At 38.7% G+C, this 22,130-nt stretch overlaps 1 protein-coding gene across 1 annotated transcript in view; it reads left to right on the top strand.

Annotated features, from left to right (window-relative positions):
- RORB (RAR related orphan receptor B) overlaps window positions 1-22,130 on the top strand; it is a 176,937-nt gene that overhangs the window by 121,698 nt on the left and 33,109 nt on the right. The window contains exons 2-4 of the mRNA XM_046664812.1: window positions 7,118-7,203; window positions 11,513-11,654; window positions 17,062-17,463. Of these exons, the coding sequence (XP_046520768.1) occupies window positions 7,118-7,203; window positions 11,513-11,654; window positions 17,062-17,463 (630 nt within the window). The remainder of the gene's footprint in view (window positions 1-7,117; window positions 7,204-11,512; window positions 11,655-17,061; window positions 17,464-22,130) is intronic.

Here is a 22,130-nt window from a genome sequence, read left to right as displayed (position 1 = left end):
GATTCTGACTATGTTGATCTAGAGTAGGACCTAAGTGCCTGTATTTCTATCAAACACCCAGGTGATGCTATCACTGCTAGGCAGGGACCACACTTTGAGGAGCGCATCTCAGGACCGCATTATGATAGACGAGAGGAATACGATGAGTATCCATCATGACTACTGAACTCAGTGTTAACTAATCTGCCTCCACTAGAAGCGGCAGCTTTCCAAATGTTTCATTCCCAGAATTATCATGGAGAGCTGAAATGAATTCATTTCTGTTTTAAACATTGTTGGACCTCCTTACTTCCACAAAAAGAGTAAACTTTGTACAATTCAACCTTCAAAATAGAAATTATTTTTTAATCTTCTGAAAAGAGGCTTTTTCGTTGCATCAGATATCGAGAGAGTTAGCTGGCAGCCGCAACCCCAAGAGTGAGTCCACAGAAGAGGGAGGACACACCACCACACAGTGTTATAACATGAAGATGTAGCACAGCTGACGATCATTAAATCTTCAAAGGAAACCCAGTACACTGGGTGTTAATTACAGTCATGCAAGATGTAGCTGGAAACACACTGGTTTCTTTTTCTTCTGCCTCGTCAATTAATGACCAGAGTTTTTGTAACTAACCCTTCAATTGTCCTACCGCCTTTTGAATAAAGGGGAAATGCCTAAAAGACAATAGCAGAAACATTTCCAGAATCCTGTAAAGTTTTTCATTTCCCTTAATGCCAGAGAAATTAAAAATTCCATCAGTTCTCAGAGTAGCTACAACTGTAATTACCTGGACATCATAGAATAGTTCTTCTCAAACTTGAATGCCGTCCTGGACAGCTTGATAAGAAGCAAATTCTGATTCATTTGGTCTTGAGTAAGTCTTTACAGTCTGCATCTCTAACATGCTCCCAGGTCACGCTAATGTCACTGGTCTACAGACCACACTGTGAGTGGTCATGGAAGACATGAACTGCTTTCAACCTAAATGATGCCAGGTCGTACACACACATTATCTCATAATTAAAACTTTGACACAACAGGATGTATTTAATGGGAATTAATTCATAAATTATAAGTTTAAAACCCCTACAGCTTATAAAAGTGATTTGCTTTGCTTCCAAGGGGTATGTTTAGCTTATTATCAGTAATTGCTATTAATGATAATAATAATTGCTGTCACTGTTCTTTGTGGGTCTCATTCTCTGTTGTTTCAGTCTTCTGAGGAGTTAGGGTAGGCAAGCAACTTGTTAAGGGTAAATGTTCCTATGTAAAAAATAAATCAACTCCTTTCATGATAATCCTACAAATCATGTCTTTGAAAAAACCCTTTTTTTGCCATTATCATATGATAGTAAGTTTTTCCTATTCCAGCTTCCAATGATATATAGGGAATTTTAATAATATAAAAGTAAATGTTATACTTAGGTCATTTAGAAGTTATCTATCAATTAAACGGAATAGAAGGCTCACATAGACCACCACCCAGAATATTACAAGGAAGAGTTTGAAAAGAAAGGGAGACCCCAAATGCGGACATATGTGAGGGCATTTGGATAGGAATTAGAGTGCGCTGAATTTCATGCACTACATTTGATACTTAAGCAAAAAGCTGGGATTAAGGCGCAGTGTGCCCTGATGAGATATACGTGAACACAAACCTGATCCGCCGTCAGGAATCTTTTAGAATCACCACATAGCATGATATAAGAGCAAAAACTCAAAGACTTTTACTTTTTTCCTGAGGGTCTCCTTTTTCCACACTTCCATCCCACCCTAATCTTGGGGGCCATTTTCTGATAAATCAAAGTTACCGTGGAACCAGATCTTAGGAGTACCTGCTTCATCCTTTGGGTTTGTTGTTATGTGACATTGAAGATTTTTATATCTAATAGAGGTAGATATTTATCAGTCTGCCAGCGAGAAAGGGAAAGAGTAAAAACAGGGATTTTAACTTGGATTTGCCACAAATGATAGCTGAGATACAATTTGGGTAGATAAGATACAACTTTGGCTCTTGAGACCATCTGCAAAAGGATTTTTAACCAAAATAGCCATCTTTATTGGAAGTTTTTATATGTGCAAATTGTGATTCACTCAGACATTAAAAGTTTTTCCTGTACCGCCTGCTTTTAGCAAAACTGTAAAATTCTGGAAAACAGAAACTGAGAGGAAAACCCAGTGTGCAGGAAAGGGGATTATCATCGACGGGGCAGATGCTTCTTATTTCTCTTAAGGAAAAAAAAAAGGTAGAAAACAAAAGATGCTGCAAGTATAGCCTGAAACCGAAGGCCAGGAAACAGGGAGAGAATTACTGGTCATGCCCTAGTATTCCCAGATTCTAGCCTTGTCCCCAGGTTTTATTTCCTTTGCAAATGGTTTACATGCTCCAGAGAATTCCTAGTTAATAGCTTGATTCATGTATTCTTCAGTGGGAGCCTTATCATATCATATGAGAAGCACCTGAGGGTGTATTCCAAAATATATATCCACCCAAATCTCAAGATTCTGATTTCTTCTCCCAGCCCCCAAATCTGGAAAATTAGTATTGCTTAAAGCCACTTTGATAAAAGGGAGGATGTCAAATCTCTTAATTGTACTGAAAGAAAAACAAATTAGGACCACTGCTTTAAGGAGTTATAAATATCCTCTTTTGAGCTCCATAGAAAATATAAAAAAGAAGTATGACCTGGACTCTGTCCTCAATGGGCTTAAAATGCCCAGAACATAAAAATGGCCAGGGTGAGTTGTAAGAGATGGAATGGTAGGAATTGAGAGCATAAGAGCACACAGTAAAAATGTTTCCTAAACAGTCCATTGTTACTCCCATTCCTGATGGATGCTTTTAAGAGTTAAGGTATTTTGATGGATCAAAGTGATACATTTTCCAGTTAGCTCAATAGCCTGGATTAGTTACTCTAACTTAACACCTACCTTCACCAGCAGGGGGTTCTGAGGGAGCAGAACAAAAGATATGTCCATTTTGATAAGGAAGAAGAATTGAACACGTGGTGGCTTTCTGAGATGTCGTGGGAGGGACTCTAAGCAAGGAAGGCCCTACAGGAGATACTAGGAGGAGAGAACCACCATTTTCAAAGAACAAACAAATTTTGATGACTCTCTAATTGTTGAAGGGATCTCCCTTCTAAATCATGGGATATTCAATTAATTTTACTTCATAAATTGTTCTGAGATAAAACATCAAATTATTTTAAATATTTCATGAAATTCCTTGACATTGTAAGAATATTACTTAAAAAAAACCCCATGTATGATCGCTTTTATGAACAAAAAAATTAATTGGTAAATAAAATTTTAACTATAGTCTCCACGAAGGATTACCAATAGAAAAATACAAGCGAGAGGAAGATATAAAAAATGGAAACACTGAGAAATGAGCATATCTCAAGGGCTTTTCAGCTCCTCTGTGTTTGTCTCTCAGACAATGCTGTTGTTGAGTTACTCAATGAATCAAGCAAAAGTATAAAAGTCGAACTCCCTCCTCAGCTTCCTTATAACACCCTTCATTGTCACAGCTGGTGAGGTCCAAGCCACCAAATCCTCCCCAGGTGTTCAGTCTGAAACCACGATAAGTAGCACATCACCAGATCTGTATTCACCACAAGACAATTGCACAGGAGGCTATGGCTGGTGTTATGGCAAAACGTTCAGAAATAGCAAGCACTGGAGCAATAATATGATCTGTTGTTCTCATCAGTGTCTGAAATACTCTGCCTCAAAGATGTGCTTTATAAAATACATAGAATGAACTATGAAGCAGTAGCTCAGAGGCAGTTTATTTTAAATGAGAGAAGAGGAAAAGGATCGGCACCTTAAATTATTTAAATTTATCTTTCCCTATTATAAACCTCAACAGATCTATTCTGCCATAAAAGGTAAAAATGGTCATACGTTTTCCAAACCGATAATCCCTTCCCACACACAGCACCACACAAATACCTTTTTAAGTGAATTCTTTCTCTTTAAAAATACTGTTAAAATGTTTATGGCTCTTCAGGATTACATGTGGAGCTGGGATTATAAATATGTATAAATATGCAGATGTTCTATCGAATCATTCTTTATCCCGTTTGTATTTCCGAAGTTGTGTAAGATAACCTTTGTGGCTTTCAAAAAGATCTTCTCACACCCCAGGGGGCAAATTACCTCTATTTTCATTTCCTTTAGAGTTAGATCATTTTATAATTAAGAACTTATTGAAGCAGATTCTCCCCACGTGTAAGTTACTCCCTGGGGAGTAATTTATGCAGAGTGCTCTGACTTAATATCATAGAAGCCTAACAACTGTACAATGGATACCTGGGATTTTAGTCAACTTTGCAAACATTGTAAAGAATCCACTGTTTGAAAGGTTATCACAAAAATTTTAAAAAAACCCCCCACAGTACAAATAACTTATAGTGTCATTCATCTGTTTTTTTAATAAGATTTTTAATAAAGGAATAACAATATGGCTTGTCTATGTTTTTGTCCAAAATTGTTAGAGATATCAGTTAACAGTGGTGCTGTTGATGATGATGATGATGAAGAGTGACATTTTGTAGCTCTTTACTATTTACAAGCGCTTCTACATAAAATATCTCATTTAATCCTCACGAGTCTATGAAGTTTGTCAGCTAAGCTTTATAAACCAGAAAACAAGGTCAGAGATTTGATCTTAGCCATGGCCCCAATCACTAACAGATTATGGACTGGAACCCAGGCGAACAGAACAGAACAGAATGACATCAAATCTCAAGTTTTCCCCATATCACAAAATCTTGAAAGGCTGGTCCAGTGGCATATCAGTTAAGTTCACACACTCTGCTTTGGTGGCCCGGGGTTCACCAGTTCAAATCCCAGGCGCGGACCTATGCACCACTTATCAATCAATGCTGTGGTAGGCATCCCGCATATAAAATAGAGGAAGATGGGCACAGACGTTAGCTCAAGGCCTATCTTCCTCAGCAAAAAGAGGAAGATTGGTGGCAGATGTTAGCTCAGGGCTAATTTTCCTCAAAAAAAAAAAAGATCTTGAAAACAAGTACTAGTTCATGTAATCTGAAAGCTAAGAGAAACAGGACAGTTCATGTAATCTGGAAGCCAAAAGAACAGAAGCAAATAGAAATAAATAGTTTAATAAGTATTTTCGTTGACTTTAGTTGTCTCTTCTCCCAATGTTTTTATCATTATCTCTTTAGCTGGTGCTATTGGAATAACATAGGAATTCAAAATTGTATTTGTATTTTATCTTTGCAGGAGGCAGAGAAAGGGTTACTGAATGAAATATCAGAAAATTGGCTAATTTCTGATTGTCATCTCCCAAGTCAACTCAAAGACATCATTAACCACCTTGATCCTGTTTTCTCATATGAAAAATAGGGACATAACGCTGCTTTTTTGCTCAAAAAGATCATTTGAAGTTCCTGTGAAATATTTAATTTCAAAAGATTTAATGGGCTACCCTAAAGCTGAGTATTATCTTTTTTAAAATGTAAAACAATAAGACAAAGAGGATTATATCTTGCACTTATTTGTTTTGTATATTCAAGGGTAAGAAACTGTAGAAAAACATCCAAGTAGCAGATTGATGTACAAAGCATTTTGAAGCATATTTTGCATAACTATTTTAAATTGGGAGTGGGAATAGCAGTTCTTCCTAGTGTGTATAATTTTAACAACTCTTAGAATACTATCAGAGACGTAGGAATTACTACATTCTAAATAAAGTTTATCCCATGGATTCACCCATAACCTCAATCCTGATAACTTAAAGTCATCTTTCCAAAAGGTTCTATATACAGGTGCCTACAAGACATCACACCAAATAGCACACATGCAAAATGGAAATCCCCTGCCCCACCGTATTGCACAAAATAGTTGCCTTACCAACGTCCCCCTTTTGTGAAACCTACTATTTAATCTCAGCCTGAAAGCTAGGAAGCTAGAAGCCTCTTTGTCATCAGTTTCCACCTCTGTATCCTTTCTGTCATTTATCTTCTCTCCTCTACCTTTGAACTGTCTGTCTATTTGCTTCTTCCTCTCCATTTATTCTGCCACCAATGTAATCCACGCTTTAATCTCCTAACACCTAAGTCAGGAAAAGCCTTTTAGTTAGTCTTCTCCTTGCTTCCAGTTAGCCTGGCAAACTCACCATTCTAAGGTACTCAAACCACCACTTTCATCATTTCTTTACCTGGTTCACTTCCTTGATTCCTACGGCCAGTGGAACCAGGTGAAAATTCCTCCACTTAATTCCCAGGAGCTCTATAATCCGATATCACCCCCTCTATGCAACCATATGACCCAAGTTTCAATATAGCCAAGTTGTTTGTTTCAGTGATCACAAGCCATAATCATTCTGGACCTCCCTCATTCCATTCTGCTTGCAGAAATGCCCTCTGCCTTTCACTCCAGCCTAAACAAATCCTACACAGTCTTCAAAATCAACCAAGCTGTCTTCATCTCCAACGAAACTATATCAGTTCCTAGTTAAGTCCCCACATACTTTATCATTTTTCTCTGATTTCTCCATGTTTTATTAATTAAGTTATTGGTATCATTAGCATATCTTATGTTGTGTCATCAAACTTTATTAATTTAGTGGACATACAGAGCATATTCAATAAATATTCGACTGATTCATTATTGACATTTTCACAAATAAACATCCAGCCACATAATGTATAAAGTCACCACCACCCCCTCCAGTTTTGCTTTATTTACTTATTTAAAATATTATTGAAATAAGGCAATGTGATAGCTCTCAGTAACTCAGTGTTTGAAGTGCAAAATAAGAAAACCAAAGCCAGGGGTTCAAGAGATTTTTGAGTCACTCTATTTCAAGGTCGGGTTTAAAAAGGAGAACACAGGGAAGGCAAGAGTTTAGCAAACTTCTGATCCTGGTTATACGTTTTAGTTTGAGAAAAACAAAGCAAACAATGGTAAATGGATACCCTTTCACACAGAAGTAGCTCAGGGAGGCCATTCAAATAGTAGTAGATGATCCCACCCATCCACCCCCACCCGCCGTGTCCAAACACTAAGGTCAAGGCAGGGAGAGGTGGGGAGGGAGATAGCAGGGTAAAAGGAAGAAGGCAACTCTGTTAGCTCAAAATGTCTGTTTTCCCCCTACAGCACAAATTGAAGTGATACCATGCAAAATTTGTGGCGATAAATCCTCCGGGATCCACTACGGAGTCATCACGTGTGAAGGCTGCAAGGTACGGACTCTAACACAGCGCTGCCACAGCACCCGCGGCCGCCTCAGGCATCCGCGTGCCTCGCGGGCGCTGGTGAGCACGCCTTTTTAAAAGGTCTGCTAAAGGGTTCTGTGCCTGCTGCTGACACTCCGGGATCCTTGCTGAGTGGTGGGTGGGCTGATTTTCCGTTCTTTGACCTTTCACCCTTTTGTTTTTGTCTAACCGGTCAGCAGCTGCTTAAAAATGGATTCTTATTTAAAAGTTTGAACTACTCACATTTACAGAGATATAAATACTGATTCTTGAGGTTTTTAACAGTATTGTCTCCAGCAAGCTCCAGGGCGTTTATTACTATATTAAAGAACTAAAGGTTAAAATAAAGATTATAACTAACGAGCCTACATTTATTTATCTGCTTGAGAAAGAAGTCAAAGTAACAGTTGCAATAGGCATATGGCCATCCTTTATTCTCACATTCCAGAAAAATAAAACTGGAAGCATGGAATGTTAGAAGTAAGCCAGATAATCTCTAAATTAATTAAAAATCTTCCTCCCCAACCTCCTTATTTTTCAATGAAGTTCTGAGGTATAAACAAGATTTTGTCATTTGGCCAAGGTCACTGATGTAGTTAGTAAGAGAGCATGGCCAACAACACAAGATTTTTCATTCTCTGTCCAGAGTTCCTTTCCAGGACAGATTCGACCAATCCTTACAAAGGCAAACTAATTCCTACAGGCAGGCTGCTTTTAAAATACAAAGCTGGGGGAATAGCAGTCAACGTAGACCTAATGTGAAATAAGAGAAATTTGAAACTAACAGTAAGTTTTTAACATTCATCCTTAAAAAAAAAAGAAAGAGTGGAGAGATTAAGTATCCAGGAGGAAATAAAAACAGTTCTACAACTAATTTTAAAGGGTAATATGTAACCAGAGCAAATAAAATGCAGCCACAGTCTGGGAGGAAAAAGTGATGTCCTGGCAAAGTTATTGGAGAAAGCAATTGTATTTTTGATCCAAGATGCAAGCAGTGTATCATTAATTTAAGGTCAGTAAACTGAAGGAGATGTAGCCTAATCATGGATTCTAAGGACCAATCTTAATCTTAAGAGACTTTCAAATATAAATGAGGCAAAATGCTATAACTGTCAAATAGTGGTGCTATGCAAAAAACTGGCAATGTCTTTGTAATAGTCTCAAAAAGTATGATTCCTGGAATTGAAACTGGAGGAAAGAAAAGAAAGAGCAACAAATGAGAATAAAGCTGGCAAAGGATGTAGAGAGGGGAGAAAAACATTAATGTCCTAACCCATCAACATACTGACCTGCTTCGAGGTGATTAGTGATAATCCATGTTGGAACATCATAAGATGTGCTTTACATTCTGTCCCTCTGCAGACTTACAATTAAGAATTGAATGTTATTTACATTAATGCAATTTTTTCAACTCTTCAAAAGAAACAATAAAGCAAAATTACAAATCAGCAATTTTTTACCCTTCTAGATGAAGTTATTACTTCCTCTGGGCAGGTAGATAAATAGTTTTATTTGTAAATACTAATAATTTTGGAATCGGAACCCTCTCCAGTGAAAGTATTTCCACCATTTTGTTGGTTTCTTATGCAGTTTTAAGAGCTCTGGTCTAGTTTACATAGTGTCCAGCAAAAATGTATTTTAGATCAATGTCAAAGTGGAGATGTTTTGTGTTTCATTAGATAAGGTCTGTTTGGAAGATGTCTGATTTCAAAATACAAGGCCATGTTCATGTTAAGGAGCAAAACATTTTAAACAGTAATTTCCCAAAGATTTAACTACTGAACAAATATATTTCGACAGATCAATAGCTAAGAACTAGTCCTATTCATGTCATCTTTTCTATTTAAAGAAGGCATCCACAATCAGAGAAATTATGCTGTTACTCTGAAGCATACTTTGACGTTTTAGTCAAAATGATATTGTACACCACACTATTTTTTTTATTTCATGGAAACACACATTTGTAAATATGCTACATTTTTCTCCAGATAGAAAATTCAGGAAATTCTATTCAGAATAAGATGTCAATGTCAGCACATTCAGTATCAACCTCTGAATTTTCATAACACTGTTTTCTAGTCAACATAAACAACCCATTTTAAATAACATCAATGCAGCTTGTGCATTTATTCAAATTTCCTATTCATTCAATAAAATTTGAAAGAGAATCTCTTTTTTCATGCCAAAAACTTCATTTGCAATAATGAGCAACAGATAAGCAAAAAATGCCTCATAATTAATGTCAAATTGGCCTTAAATTAGGGCTGTAGCTGTGACTTCACTCATTTTTTCTGGCAACTCTTTTGCTAAGTGGTGCTAGAGTACCCAAAGATAAAAACCACAGGCTTCTTTCTTAAAATGTAAATTTCGAGTCATCTTTAATCAAGACCAATGGGCTGAAGTTATGCTTTCTGACAGCTTTCATGGTGTGTGAACTACATCATTTCAATCCCCAGGGGCTTGGATTCCATCTCTGTTTTCAGGGGCTCCATGAATTCATTCAAACTGGACAATCAGATATCTCTTTCTGCCTCCACTTGTCCGTTAAATAAATAATACACATGGATCCGTGAGGGCAAAATTAGTTCTTGTTGTTGAATGGCTTTGGGTTTACAACCACAAAGCCAATTGGTGCCCTTTCTTTCCAAGGAGATACTTAGCCACAACATCCTTTTCTGAGGTTCTTCACAAGGTTAGTCAAGCTCCCTTTACAGTGCCATGCTGAGCCATATTGGAGCCCAAGACCAAAGGAAAATCAATAATGTTGATCCTCTCTTTATTTAAACTTTCAGTATTTTTTTGCATTAATGTTGACTTTTAACATATTGTGTTGAAATATTTATCCTGATTACCCACTCTTTCAACGACCCTTAAATTTGTGGCCAAGTTGATTGCCTCACTCACCTCACCCTTGTCCCAGCCCTGCTCTATCCTCCTCTTGATAGTTGAGGAAACACAGAAACTGTTTGACAGAGGTCAGGTGACCTCCTCCAGGCCTCACAGCAAGATAGGCATTGGGCTGACCGTCCCAGCCCGTCTCAAGGCTGCCTTCTTCCAAAAGATGCTACTGTGGGCTATCTTTTCCTAAAATTTCTCTCGGTCAATCCGTTAGAGACCATGACTTTGCTCACGGCACTTTGCACTTTTGCTGTATTTCAATTCAAGAGGAAAGAGCAATTAAGGAAACTGATTAAATATGTGAAGGAATGGGTGACTGATACTCTCATTTCTCTAAAGAAAATGTTTATTTTTCCCCAATAGGGTTTTCTGTAAGATGATTAAACCGAGTGGTATCCAAAGAATTAAAAAAATAAACTCAACTGTGGATTTATTTAGAAAGGTAGCGTAGAGTCCATGGCAGTTCATTTTGTACCAGAAGGACCCAGACTTACTTGCATGAAGGTCTCCTACATCACTATAGCCTGAGGCTGAGCAGAGAGCATTAGTTCAGCTTTTAATTATTGCTTATTTTTTATTGAACAGTTTATATACCGTATTTCCTTTATTCAAAGATGTGGTTGATTTTAAGATACATCATTGGTTTAAAAACCAACCTTCCAGGGGCCAGCCCAGGGGCATATTGGTTAAGCTCCTGTGCTCCGCTTTGGCAGCCCAGGGTTTGCAGGTTCAGATTCCGGGTGCAGACCTATCCACTGCTCATCAAGCCATGCTGTGGAGGTATCCCACATACAAAATAGAGAAAGATTGGCACAGATGTTAGATCAGGGACAATCTTCCTCAGCAAAAAAACAAAAACAAAAACAAAAAACTTTCAAATGCAATCAGTCCAAATTCAAAACTTTTCAAATGGGGAAAAATACATCCTAGAAACTAGGAAGATAGTAGCACATACTGAGCCCACAGGCCTTAGTAGGTCTATTGTGACTCAAGTTTCTCACCCCACAGCGTCCGAAATAAGCCTGTAGTATTGTCCCCATCCAGCTTTGTCATATCTGGCTTAGCAGTGATCTTCTCTGCCACTCCTTCCCCACTGCTCTGTGAGGGCAGAAACTTCCTTCTGCTTTTCTTTGCATAGAACAGCACAGCTCACTAATGTCCTTAGTAAACATTGATTAAATGAGTGAGTGAATGAATGAATGAGTGATACCCTCATATCTCTGCAGATAGTACGTATTTCCTCCAGTAGAAACATCTATAAGCTATCCAAGGAGAAGGATCCAAAGAATTTTAAAAATTAAACTGTTATATTCACTGTAGAAAATGTAGCAAACCTATGTTAATTGTCTCTGTTTCCTTTCTTATAAATCTGTCTCCCTCATTCTCTTTTTCCCTCTAGGGATTCTTTAGGAGGAGCCAGCAGAACAATGCCTCTTACTCCTGCCCAAGGCAGAGAAACTGTTTAATTGACAGAACCAACAGGAACCGTTGCCAACACTGCCGACTGCAGAAGTGTCTTGCCCTAGGAATGTCGAGAGATGGTAAGGCATTGCCTTCCTATTTCTTACTGAAAGGCTTTCAAATGAATGCTTTGCGTGCGTCTGTTTAAGCTGCTGGAAGAATTCTAGACAAAGGGAATTGCAGATGAGAAGCAAAGAAAACCGTGTGCTGCTAGGCATAAGAGGAAAAGTAAGAACATATAAAAATTAGTATTGTCTATGAAATAAGAAGAAAAGAAAGGCTTTACTGTAGATCATGGAGCAAAACCCGTGCTAACTAGGTTAAGTGAAAGCCACATAGGCTTAGATTGAAAGTGACCACCTGTCCAAGTTTGCCTGAGAATGACAGGTTTCACAGGACATGAAATTTTTAGAGCTAAAACTGGAAAGTCTCAGTCAAACTGGGACCATTTGGTCACTGGGTTAAGTCTGGCTGGTGCACAAATTGGTTAGTATGTGGAGATGCGAAGGAAAAGAACATACTTCTATAGGAAACCCAGAAGCGCCACTGGCTGGTCACAGCTACCCAGATAAGGACTTGAACTATTCTGAGCCGTGATGAAGATTGTAAAGGCTATAGAAGAAGTCTAAATTTTAGAAGGGTTGCGTAGGTTGGTGTCCTCAGAATATGACACAAGTGTGCACTCCATCCTCATGCCCAACCCAATTGGGTGGCTTGGGTCCCCAGCTGAACTTCTTAGATTAATGAAAGGGAACAAATAAAGTGAAACAAAGAATTTCGTCTAGCTTTGCTTCCATTTTTAAGCATTTGTCTAAGATAATTCTTTCCCCACCAACATTGGGCACAGCACTCCTGTATTAAATTGTGAGCTGCCCTAAGCCAGGGGGCCATTTCCATCTTGTTCCCACTATATGCTTAAGGTCTGGTTAAAAGCAGGTGCCTAAATGTTTGTTGAATGAACCACAGAATTCTCTTCTTCCTAGAGCCTGAGACATACACAATGATAATTATTTTCTTTATGTGAATCATGTGCCTTTGGTCACACTCCCTCCAGTGAAATTCAAGGTGATGTGGACCAAAAAAAAAGAAAGAAAGAAAAACTTCCAGATTTTAAAGAAATACAGATAATTGGCATATATTGTCTCTTGGCATCAGGAAGATATTGAGCCTCAAAGAGAAAACATGATACTCACCTTGTAATAATCAAGTATGTCTCCTAAAATATACATCTATGAAAAAATGGAAGCTTCCCAACAAGGACAGATTTCACAATGTCTTCTTATCCGGAACTGCATTGCCCAGTATGGTATCCACGTGTCACCATTTAAACTGAATAAAATTAAATAAAATTTAAAATTCCATTCTTCAGTCCTCAGTCACACTAGCTGTATTTTAAGTGCTCAATAGCCACATGCGGCTTGTGGCTACCAAATTGGAAAGCATAGAGAACATTCCATCATCACAGGAAGTTCTGTTGGAGAAATAGTGAAAAGAGATGAGAGAGAACATTTTAAAATTAATGAACAAGTTTGGACAGAATTTTTCTACAAAGTTTAGAGCACTAAAAAAAAAAAGGCATATCCTTGAAATTTAAGAGTTAAATTAAGACCAGCTTCCTTGGTAAGCAAGATATAAACTTAGAGAGCTTTACAACCAAAGATGGTAAGATGAAATAATTTCCAAAATAACTATGAAAAGTCAAAGATGATAGTTCTACAATTGGGTTCTCTTAAAACCAAAAACGTATGTCTAGTTGTCATGTAGTAGTAAGAAGAAATCCTTGAAAAAGCAATGAGTTTATTTTATAGTTGCTCCCAAAACTTCTGTTCCATTTAGAATCTCACAATCCAAATAAATATGGAAAGATTTCCAATACTTTTTGCATAAAATTGTTCTTTGCTAGTGTGGGATCAAAATGAGGGTGAAGAGCATATCATGAGAAAATACTTTAATCACTGAATATTTATAAAGCACTTGCAATGTATACAGAATTGTGCTGGTTTCTTTGAGAGCTAGCAGTTTAACAAGAGGCTGCCTCTATACTCAAGTGAATCTCATTAACAGAGTAATTCAAGTCTGAGAGGGGCAAACACTTAAAATATGTGCCATTCTGATTAATAGGTAGTGGTAAGAAGAACGCTAATACCTGAAAATATAATAATAATATAGCCTTTGTTAAAATAGGCCTATGAATACAACAAAGGTATTTACAAATAGTGACGAGGAATTATTTATACGTCGGGAAAGTTGAGTAGGTTTATTTTTGCCCTGTACTGTAATGTTTTCACAAATATGTCATCACTTTTATTACAGGAAGGGGCATAAAACAAACACTGGCTCATCTGTGTTTCTAAAATGAATGGAAAATTCATTCTAAAATAGTTTTATGGTAATTGTCAGCAAAGTCCTTGGTTTAGAATGAAATCTGATCATTCTAAAATGTAGTGGAGCTTTAAGTTGTTTCTTTGAAAATACTTCAGTTGCTCAGTAATCTGCTAAGTTGATTTCCTGGAAAAGGCATAACTATTCACTACTGAGTTTCAGATGTTTACCTAGGCAGAGGACTTGACAGCGTACTTATTTGACACTGTTAGCTTTGATTATGAGATCTATGGCTAACAGCAGAATTCTGAACCTAAAATTGTTAAATGTGGGGTCTTGACTGGGCTCATTCATGCATCTGCCACCAGCTACAGGTCCTTCTGTGGATCCGCTGATCATAGATGTTCTCATCTGGGATATCTGAGGTGGCTCTGGTCTGCTTCACATATTTTATCCTCCAGTAAGCTAGCTTAGTCATGTCCTTTTCATGGTGAGACACTCAATCACACAAGCACTTTTTAAGCTCTGTTAGCATCACATATGTCAATATTACACTGGCCCAGAGCAGGTCACATGACCCTGAGTCAAGGGGTGAGACAGGATGCTTGCACAGAATGAAAAGGCATTGCAGATTTACACAGGGAAGGGCATGGAAATAGGTAAAAGAAATCAGGGTCATCAATGCATTCAGTACACCACAATGTATATTTCGTCTCAATATAGAGTATATAGAAATCTAAAGCAAGGACTAAAAGGAAAGGAGTTTAAAAAGAGACACTGTGTTTCTGTCTCCATGTTGGAGAGTTTCTCATTCTCAGTTTTCTCCCTATAAAATTTAAACAAACAAATGGAAAACTATTCTACTAAAGTCAGTCAGAAAGTAGATCTCTTCTGGCCAAAACAAAAATCTTCATCTATAGCAATTGATACAAATTTTGTGTTCACCTCTATAGCTCTGTAACAGTGAGCTGTTTGGAACCTACATGAACCCAAAGAAAAAGGAGTCAGCAAATAAAGAAGCATGTCACATGATTTTCTTGGTTGGAGGGAGTTCTTTCTGAATCAAAATTTATTATGATTTACTTTTTCTTATACAAAAAGTTTTTTTTCCCTAGAGAATGATACATAGTAAATTTTTTAGAAAGATATAATATAAGGTGCAGAGAAAGTTTTCCCTAAAAATTACTATAGAATTCTGTCCATGGACAAACTGGAAATACCACTGCAATTAGTAAGCAAAAAAATTGTCTCTGAGAAACAGATGCGAGGCTGGCCCCGTGGCCGAGTGGTTAAGTTCTCGCGTTCCGCTGCAGGCGGCCCAGTGTTTCGTTGTGTGGACATGGCACTGCTCATCAAACCACGCTGAGGCAGCGTCCCACATGCCACAACTAGAAGGACCCACAACGAAGAATATAACACAACTATGTACCAGGGGGGGCTTTGGGGAGAAAAAGGAAAAAAATAAAATTAAAAAAAAAAAAAGGAAACAGATGCTAACAAAGATGGTGTCTTGACAAAGGTAAACACACTGATCCGGATAATTCAAGACCTTATAAAAACAACAGTTGAGGTGAAAAGGAGAGTTTGGTCTGAGTTAACCAGATTAATTGTCTTCATTCAGAAAAATGACTGGATAATTACCATCTTGTTTTCCTACTTAGGCAGTATCAGAAAGCCAAAACATAGATTTTTAAGAGGGCTTAAGGACAAATTCAAAGAGTTTGGGCTGCTTTAAGTCCAGCCCTCACATCCACAATCCAGTAGGCAAGAAGGAGGAAAATATCATGCCCCAACACCTGCAAGTACATGTAGCACTTCCATTTACTTCCTGTTAGTCAGAACTTAATCACGTGGCCACAGCTGGCAGCGAGGGAGGCTGGGAAATGTGGTCCCCATTCTACACAGCCGATGCTCAGATAAAATTTGGTAGCTCTGTAACCCACGAAAGAAGAAAATGAATACTGGAAGAATATTGGAGGGTGAAATGGTAGCTCTTTCACAGCAAGAATTTCTTCTGTGGGCCCTTCGTGCTGGAGAGTTTTTAAGCACTTGGCCGTGTAGGTCTCCTCAGAAGTTATTCTCATCAACCCTAGTGACTGAATCCAAGAACTGAACCTGTTTATACCCTCTTCTTTCTTCTTTCTACATTCTCTGAGCTCCCAACACCAACAGGTGATGGGAACACTGTCACAAAAGAAAAAAAAATAGAAACAGAGAGGAATCTCCAGGCTTGTCGTAGTCTCCACCGTTAGCATGAGCTGAACAACACAGAGCTTGATAATTCAGACAAGGTGGCACCTTGACTCAGGATGTTCACAGCTTAAACTGAGAGTTGACAGCTTGTGAGGAAAAATGTCAATGTCCATAAGTTCAGGAGGTTAAGCTCTATAAGTTAAAAATCAACGCATTCAGATTGAAATGTAATGTCAATCAGTAAAGCATTTTCATATTACTCTGTGACCACTTACAACGCCTCTTTTTCTTTTTTCCTCAGAATAGCTGAGGATTTTATCAGAAGAGATGGGCAGCAAAACTTGGGGGTGGTAGAATGAGAAAGGAGGGCTTACTGCTGGCTCGCTTGCTGGGCCTTGGATGCACCAAATTGCTATTTTCCAGAGATCCTTTCCGTTTGATGTGAAAAGCCAACTGATGGCGAATGATGTGGTTTGCTTAAAATTGTGTTTATCACCCTGCCCCACATCCTTGATCATACCCAACATGCTATTTAGAAAATAGTGAAATAATAGGGTCCTATCCAACAATCTAGTAATCCTAATGCTTAGAGGGAAAAGCTAATAATGAGTATTGGTTGACATTTTAATATCAAGTACTATTTGGTAGTTTTTTGTTTTTGTGGGGGTTTTTTCCCCGTAAGTAAGAAAGAACAAGGAAATACGCTAAACTTCATGTCAATGAGAAATACATAAGTTTTTACACTTCTCCTCAATTAGATTTAGTTCTCACTGTGCACATAAACCAGTACAGATACCCCTTAATATAACCTTTCACCAACTGTAGAGTGCAAATGAATGGACCCTGGGGCTATGGTGCTAGAAGCTTGTGCATTTGATGTTGATGGACCAGCAGTCATGGCCCCTTGGACTTAGGGTGGTTCCTGAGAATGATAACCACAAGTGCTACTTTCTGCTTTTCTCTCCAACCCAGCTGTGAAGTTCGGGAGGATGTCCAAGAAGCAAAGGGACAGCCTGTATGCCGAGGTGCAGAAGCACCAGCAGCGGCTGCAGGAGCAGCGGCAGCAGCAGGGTGGGGAGGCGGAAGCCCTTGCCAGGGTGTATAGCAGCAGCATCAGCAATGGCCTCAGCAACCTGAACAATGAAGCCAGCGGCACATATGCCAACGGACATGTCATTGACCTGCCCAAGTCCGAGGGTTATTACAACGTGGATTCCTGCCAGCCTTCCCCTGATCAGTCAGGACTTGACATGACTGGAATCAAACAGATAAAGCAAGAACCTATCTATGACCTCACATCCGTACCCAACTTGTTTACCTATAGCTCTTTCAACAACGGGCAGTTAGCACCAGGGATAACAATGACTGAAATCGGTAAGTGGACGTCTCTTTCCAGCTCATTTTTGGAAATTCTGCTTTGAAGTTGCCTTGGTCCTATTTAGTATGGTCATTTTCTTAGATCTAAGTTGAATTACTTGCATTCATAGCTTCTAGTGAGAAAACTAATTGATTTTAAAATATGTTCTAACGACAGTCATTGTTCCCCTGCCCCATAAAAGTTTGTTTCAAGCAAAGGAAGAGAGAAGAAATTATAAATAGAGAGATGTTATCTGTAAAGAACAGATGCTATCTGTTGAGTCTGGGTTCATCGCTGAAGGACAATGTTACTGGTATAAACAGGAAAACTTCAGCAAGTACTCAAAATGATGCTATTTAAAGCAAAATAGCTAAGGGAGATAGAAACAGTGTGTAGTAACTGAATGAACAGGGCTTGAACTCTCCATCTAAGATAACTGAGGACAAACCATAAGCAAATGGTACCTTAGTTTCCTTCTTTGTGAAGGCACAGGAGTAGACCAGACGACCTCTAAGCCTCTTGTAAGTCTGAATTCAAGAATTCTACATGGGAATAGAGTCTAAATTACTGGCAATGAAGAGAGTGGAGTCTGGAATGTTCCAGAACATAAGAGCACCAAATAAGCTCCGGTGAGTTGGGCTAGTCACAGACACAATTGCATCAGCAACCCAATCCTCTCTCCGCTGTGATGTCCTTTGATTCCTAAGGAGTGGTCTTCAAGAGTGCCCTATCCTAGGCAGGTTTTCTTCTGACCCTCTCAGCTTTGTTTTACCCTGTTAAGCTCAGGAGTCTATTAAAGGTTTAACCAGTTGATCTCATTAACTAATTGCCCTAAAAATATTGATGTAGGTTTACTTAACACATTACCCTCCTGGGTAACAGAGTTGCATGTTAACAGTAGCCTAGAGGAGCTAACAAACAGGAGCTATATCAGGCTTCATTGCAGTATTTAGTGGATGCCGGAAAGTGATGTGGAGCCCAGGAACCTGTGAGGCCTCCTCACATCCTGCCCTGAGAGGTGGCAGAGCAGAGTGTTAAGAACCAGGCCAGCTGAGTTCAAATCATGGCTTATTATTTCAGCTGGAGCGAGTTTCTCAATCCCAGTTCATTCATCTCTCTTTGTTTGATTGCTCGTCTTTAAAAAGGGAAAAGTATTAGGTTGTAGATCATATGGTTGTTGTAAGAATTAAATGAGTTAATATTTGTAAAACAGAGCAATGTTTGGTGCCAGCAAGTCCTCAATACCTCTTAGCTGTTATTACTTGTCTACTATGTACTCCGTCACCTTCTCTGTCTACACTGTGAGTAGGAGCCTAAAGCCTACGAGCGTTTTAAATAAAGTTGATGTGAACACATAATGAAGAACATGCCATATGCATCTTGGCTACTTCTACCATCTGGTTGGGGAAGAAGCGATGTCACATAGTTATACAACCTGAAATGTTATTTCTCTCTTTTAGCAATTCAGCATGTGACAGTGAGTAAAGAAGTTGTTGACAAAATACCTGTAATGACATTCGCAATTGGGAGATATAGAAAATTAAACATCAGCTATAATAGCAAAAATATTCATTATTATTGCTACCCTTAACCTTAATTTTTAACTATGTCACAGGCACTTCACACACGTTTAATTTTCACAAGCATCTTATAAGTAAAAATGTTATTCCCACTTTACAGATAAGGAAACAGAGACTTAGGGTTGTTTCTTTACCTCCCCAGGGCCCTTTGGTTACTAAAGGATGGAGCCAGCTTCCACCCTAGGCAGTCTAATACCAGAGTCTTTGTGCTGATTCATTACCCTGCTACTGGCTATAGGTTTAATGTCCACAGACTGCATTGTCAAGCAGTAGGGACAGTCTTTTTAAGTGAAGTCACTCAATCTTTCCAACAGGATATGTTAAAAAGGAAAAGAAATAAGCACCATTTTTGCTTTTATCCTACTTAATATCTAAGTGCCTGAATCTGCTATTGAGTTGGAACACTAATGAAACAAAACCTAATGAAACAAAAACTCACGATTGTTGGGCAATCTTCTGCCCCATACCCAAAAGGAAAGTCTTCTAAGAATTCACAAATCACAGTTCGTTTGTGATTTAGAGTCAGTAGGAAGTATTACGGACAGAAAACTATGGCCCAAACCATCAGGTCTGAGCAACCCTAGCAAGTCACTTTTCCTCTCTGCCCCTCAGTCTATTCGTCTATGAACTGAGGCATTTAGACTAGATGATCTCAAAATTCATCTAGATTTTCTACACATTGATACCCAAAATGAACTAGCATATATTTTTCTTAATTATTTCAAGGCACCAGTAGTCTTTAGAGATCTCTTGATATGCTGTAAATTTTGGAGGTTTCTTCCATCAGATTTTTAGGACTACAATTAGATTGTCTGGCTAGTGCTCTCAATTTTAGCAGGCTCCTAAACCTCAGTATTGACTTGGTTCACATTTTGTTAAAACGGCAATGCCATCTAGTGGACACAAACTCCTTCTATGGGTGTCGAATGTAGGTGCCCACGATGAGCCTTGATAATGTGATAGACTCTTCTTTTCTGCACCATCTGAAGACCTGCCACTTATTTCACTAAAGCGCTAAGTCCATAACAGTATCCTTGGGCAGGAAGGCGTCAGTGGTAGAGCATGCTGGTTAAGAACTCTGGTTCTGGGCTTGGACTGCCTGACATCGGAACCTGGTTGTGCCGTTTCCCTCAGGCAATTTACCTAACCTCTCCGAGTCTCAGCTGTAAACCTGAGACAGTAATAGTCCCTACCTGTGTGTATCGATTAAATGAGTTAATATTTGTAAATTCTTAGGAGAGCATCCGTCATGCTTAAGCCTCGTCATCATCATTATTATTGGTATATAATGGATATTATAATGTTATTAATCTCATTCTTACTTAGCATTAGCGACTACTACAGGTAATATAATTACCTTTTATTGAGCTCCTACCTTGTGCTGAGCAGTGTCCTATATTTAATTTTCTTAACAGTTCTATTATGCCTGTTATATAGGTATTTGTATATCCATTTCACGGATGAAAAAAATGAGGCTCAGAAGTTACAAAACTGGTAAAAAGCAAAGGAAGCATTTGAGCCCAGGTCTAAGTAACATCAAAACCCACTCTTAACTATTATACTGTATTTCCTCCTGTCAAAGAAAGGAAGCCCCTCACAAGCTAATTGGCATTCCCACAGCAAAACATGTTTGCTATTTGCTGCCTGACATCCTTCCCAGGCTACACATGAGCTACAGAGCTTGCATGCTGACATTTTGACTTGACTTGCTTAGCAAGTTGTCATAGTATGCACAGGGTCTGTACATACCCTGTACAGACTATATAGAAAATCTGATTTTAGCCACATTCTGACTGGTTGAGTTCAAGGCTATATCACACTAAAATATTTTTAAACGTCAATCTTGGCTTCTAGAAGTCCTGATCTGCTTCCTCTGGTCTCTGAGAGAACAATGAAATGTGTACAACCAGGTCGTTATTCTGATTGGGTTATCTTTTGTTTTTTTTGAAGATTGGCCCTGAGCTAACATCTGTTGCAAACCTTTTTTTTCCTTCTTCTTCCCCTCAAAGCCCCCCAGTACATAGTTGTATATTCCAATTGTAGGCCCTTCTGGTTCTGCTATGTGGGACACTGCCTCAGCATGGCCTGATGAGCAATGCCGTGTCTGCACCCAGGATCCGAACCAGCAAAACCCTGGGCCACTGTAGTGGAGTGCCCGAACTTAACCACTCAGCCACAGGGCTGGCCCCTGATTGGATTATCTTAAAAGCAAAATTTTGTTGAAAAAAGTTTTTGGATTATTCCATATAGAATACAATCTTACAGTTTTGAATTTTTCATAAAAACATATTCAAGATCCATGAAACAACTATATCAGCAACAGCATGCAGATATTAAAAGGTCAGTTACGTGAATATTGTTAGAGTCAGGAATATTCCCCCAGAAAAACCAAACTTGTCTTTCTAAAAGTTCACAAAGGAAATACAAACTTCTTAGTTTAAGGACCCTAATAATAATACTTTATGTATGGAGAGAAGTATAGAAAGTCCTTTCATGCATATTAGCCAATTTAAGCCTCACACCACTGCCTTCAGGAGGGCGGCGGAGAAATCATCCCATTGTGCAGATGAAGAGAGTAAGGGTCAGACACAGTGAGCGATTTTCCTAGGGCACAGAGCTAAAGTGGTGAAGCTTAAATGCTACTGTAGATCATTCTGCTACCCTAGACTGCCAGGCCTTCTTTCAAAAACATATTTTTGAAATATGCCGGGCATGCAAGGCAAGCAGAACATGGTTCTTGTCCTCAGCATCTAGGAGCCAGACATGAAAATAAATAACTGCACTTCAGTGTCACATATTATAAGCCTTGAGCATGACGGTACCACAAACTCCCCTGGTGGAAAGTGATATGGAGGGGGAGGGTGGCGGTATTGCTTACCCTGAGCCACACCTCTTATCAGGAATGCTTTCTTCCCATAGTTTTGGGAACAGAAAACAAAATGTGGGAAAGTAAACAGAAAAACATGACGCATTTCAGGAATTATATCCTTAGGTTTCTCAAAATCTCATAGGAGAAAAAGCCATGAAATAAGAGGTCAAAACAAGCTGCAAATTAATATTTAGGCAGCAGCAGCGACTGAGTTGAGCTGGAGTTTTGCTTCAAG

This window comes from Equus quagga, chromosome 6 (genome assembly GCF_021613505.1).
Source record: "Equus quagga isolate Etosha38 chromosome 6, UCLA_HA_Equagga_1.0, whole genome shotgun sequence".
NCBI lineage: Eukaryota > Metazoa > Chordata > Mammalia > Perissodactyla > Equidae > Equus > Equus quagga.
The sequence above is the reverse complement of the archived record's forward strand: the minus strand, read 5'-3'. Positions and strand labels throughout refer to the sequence as shown.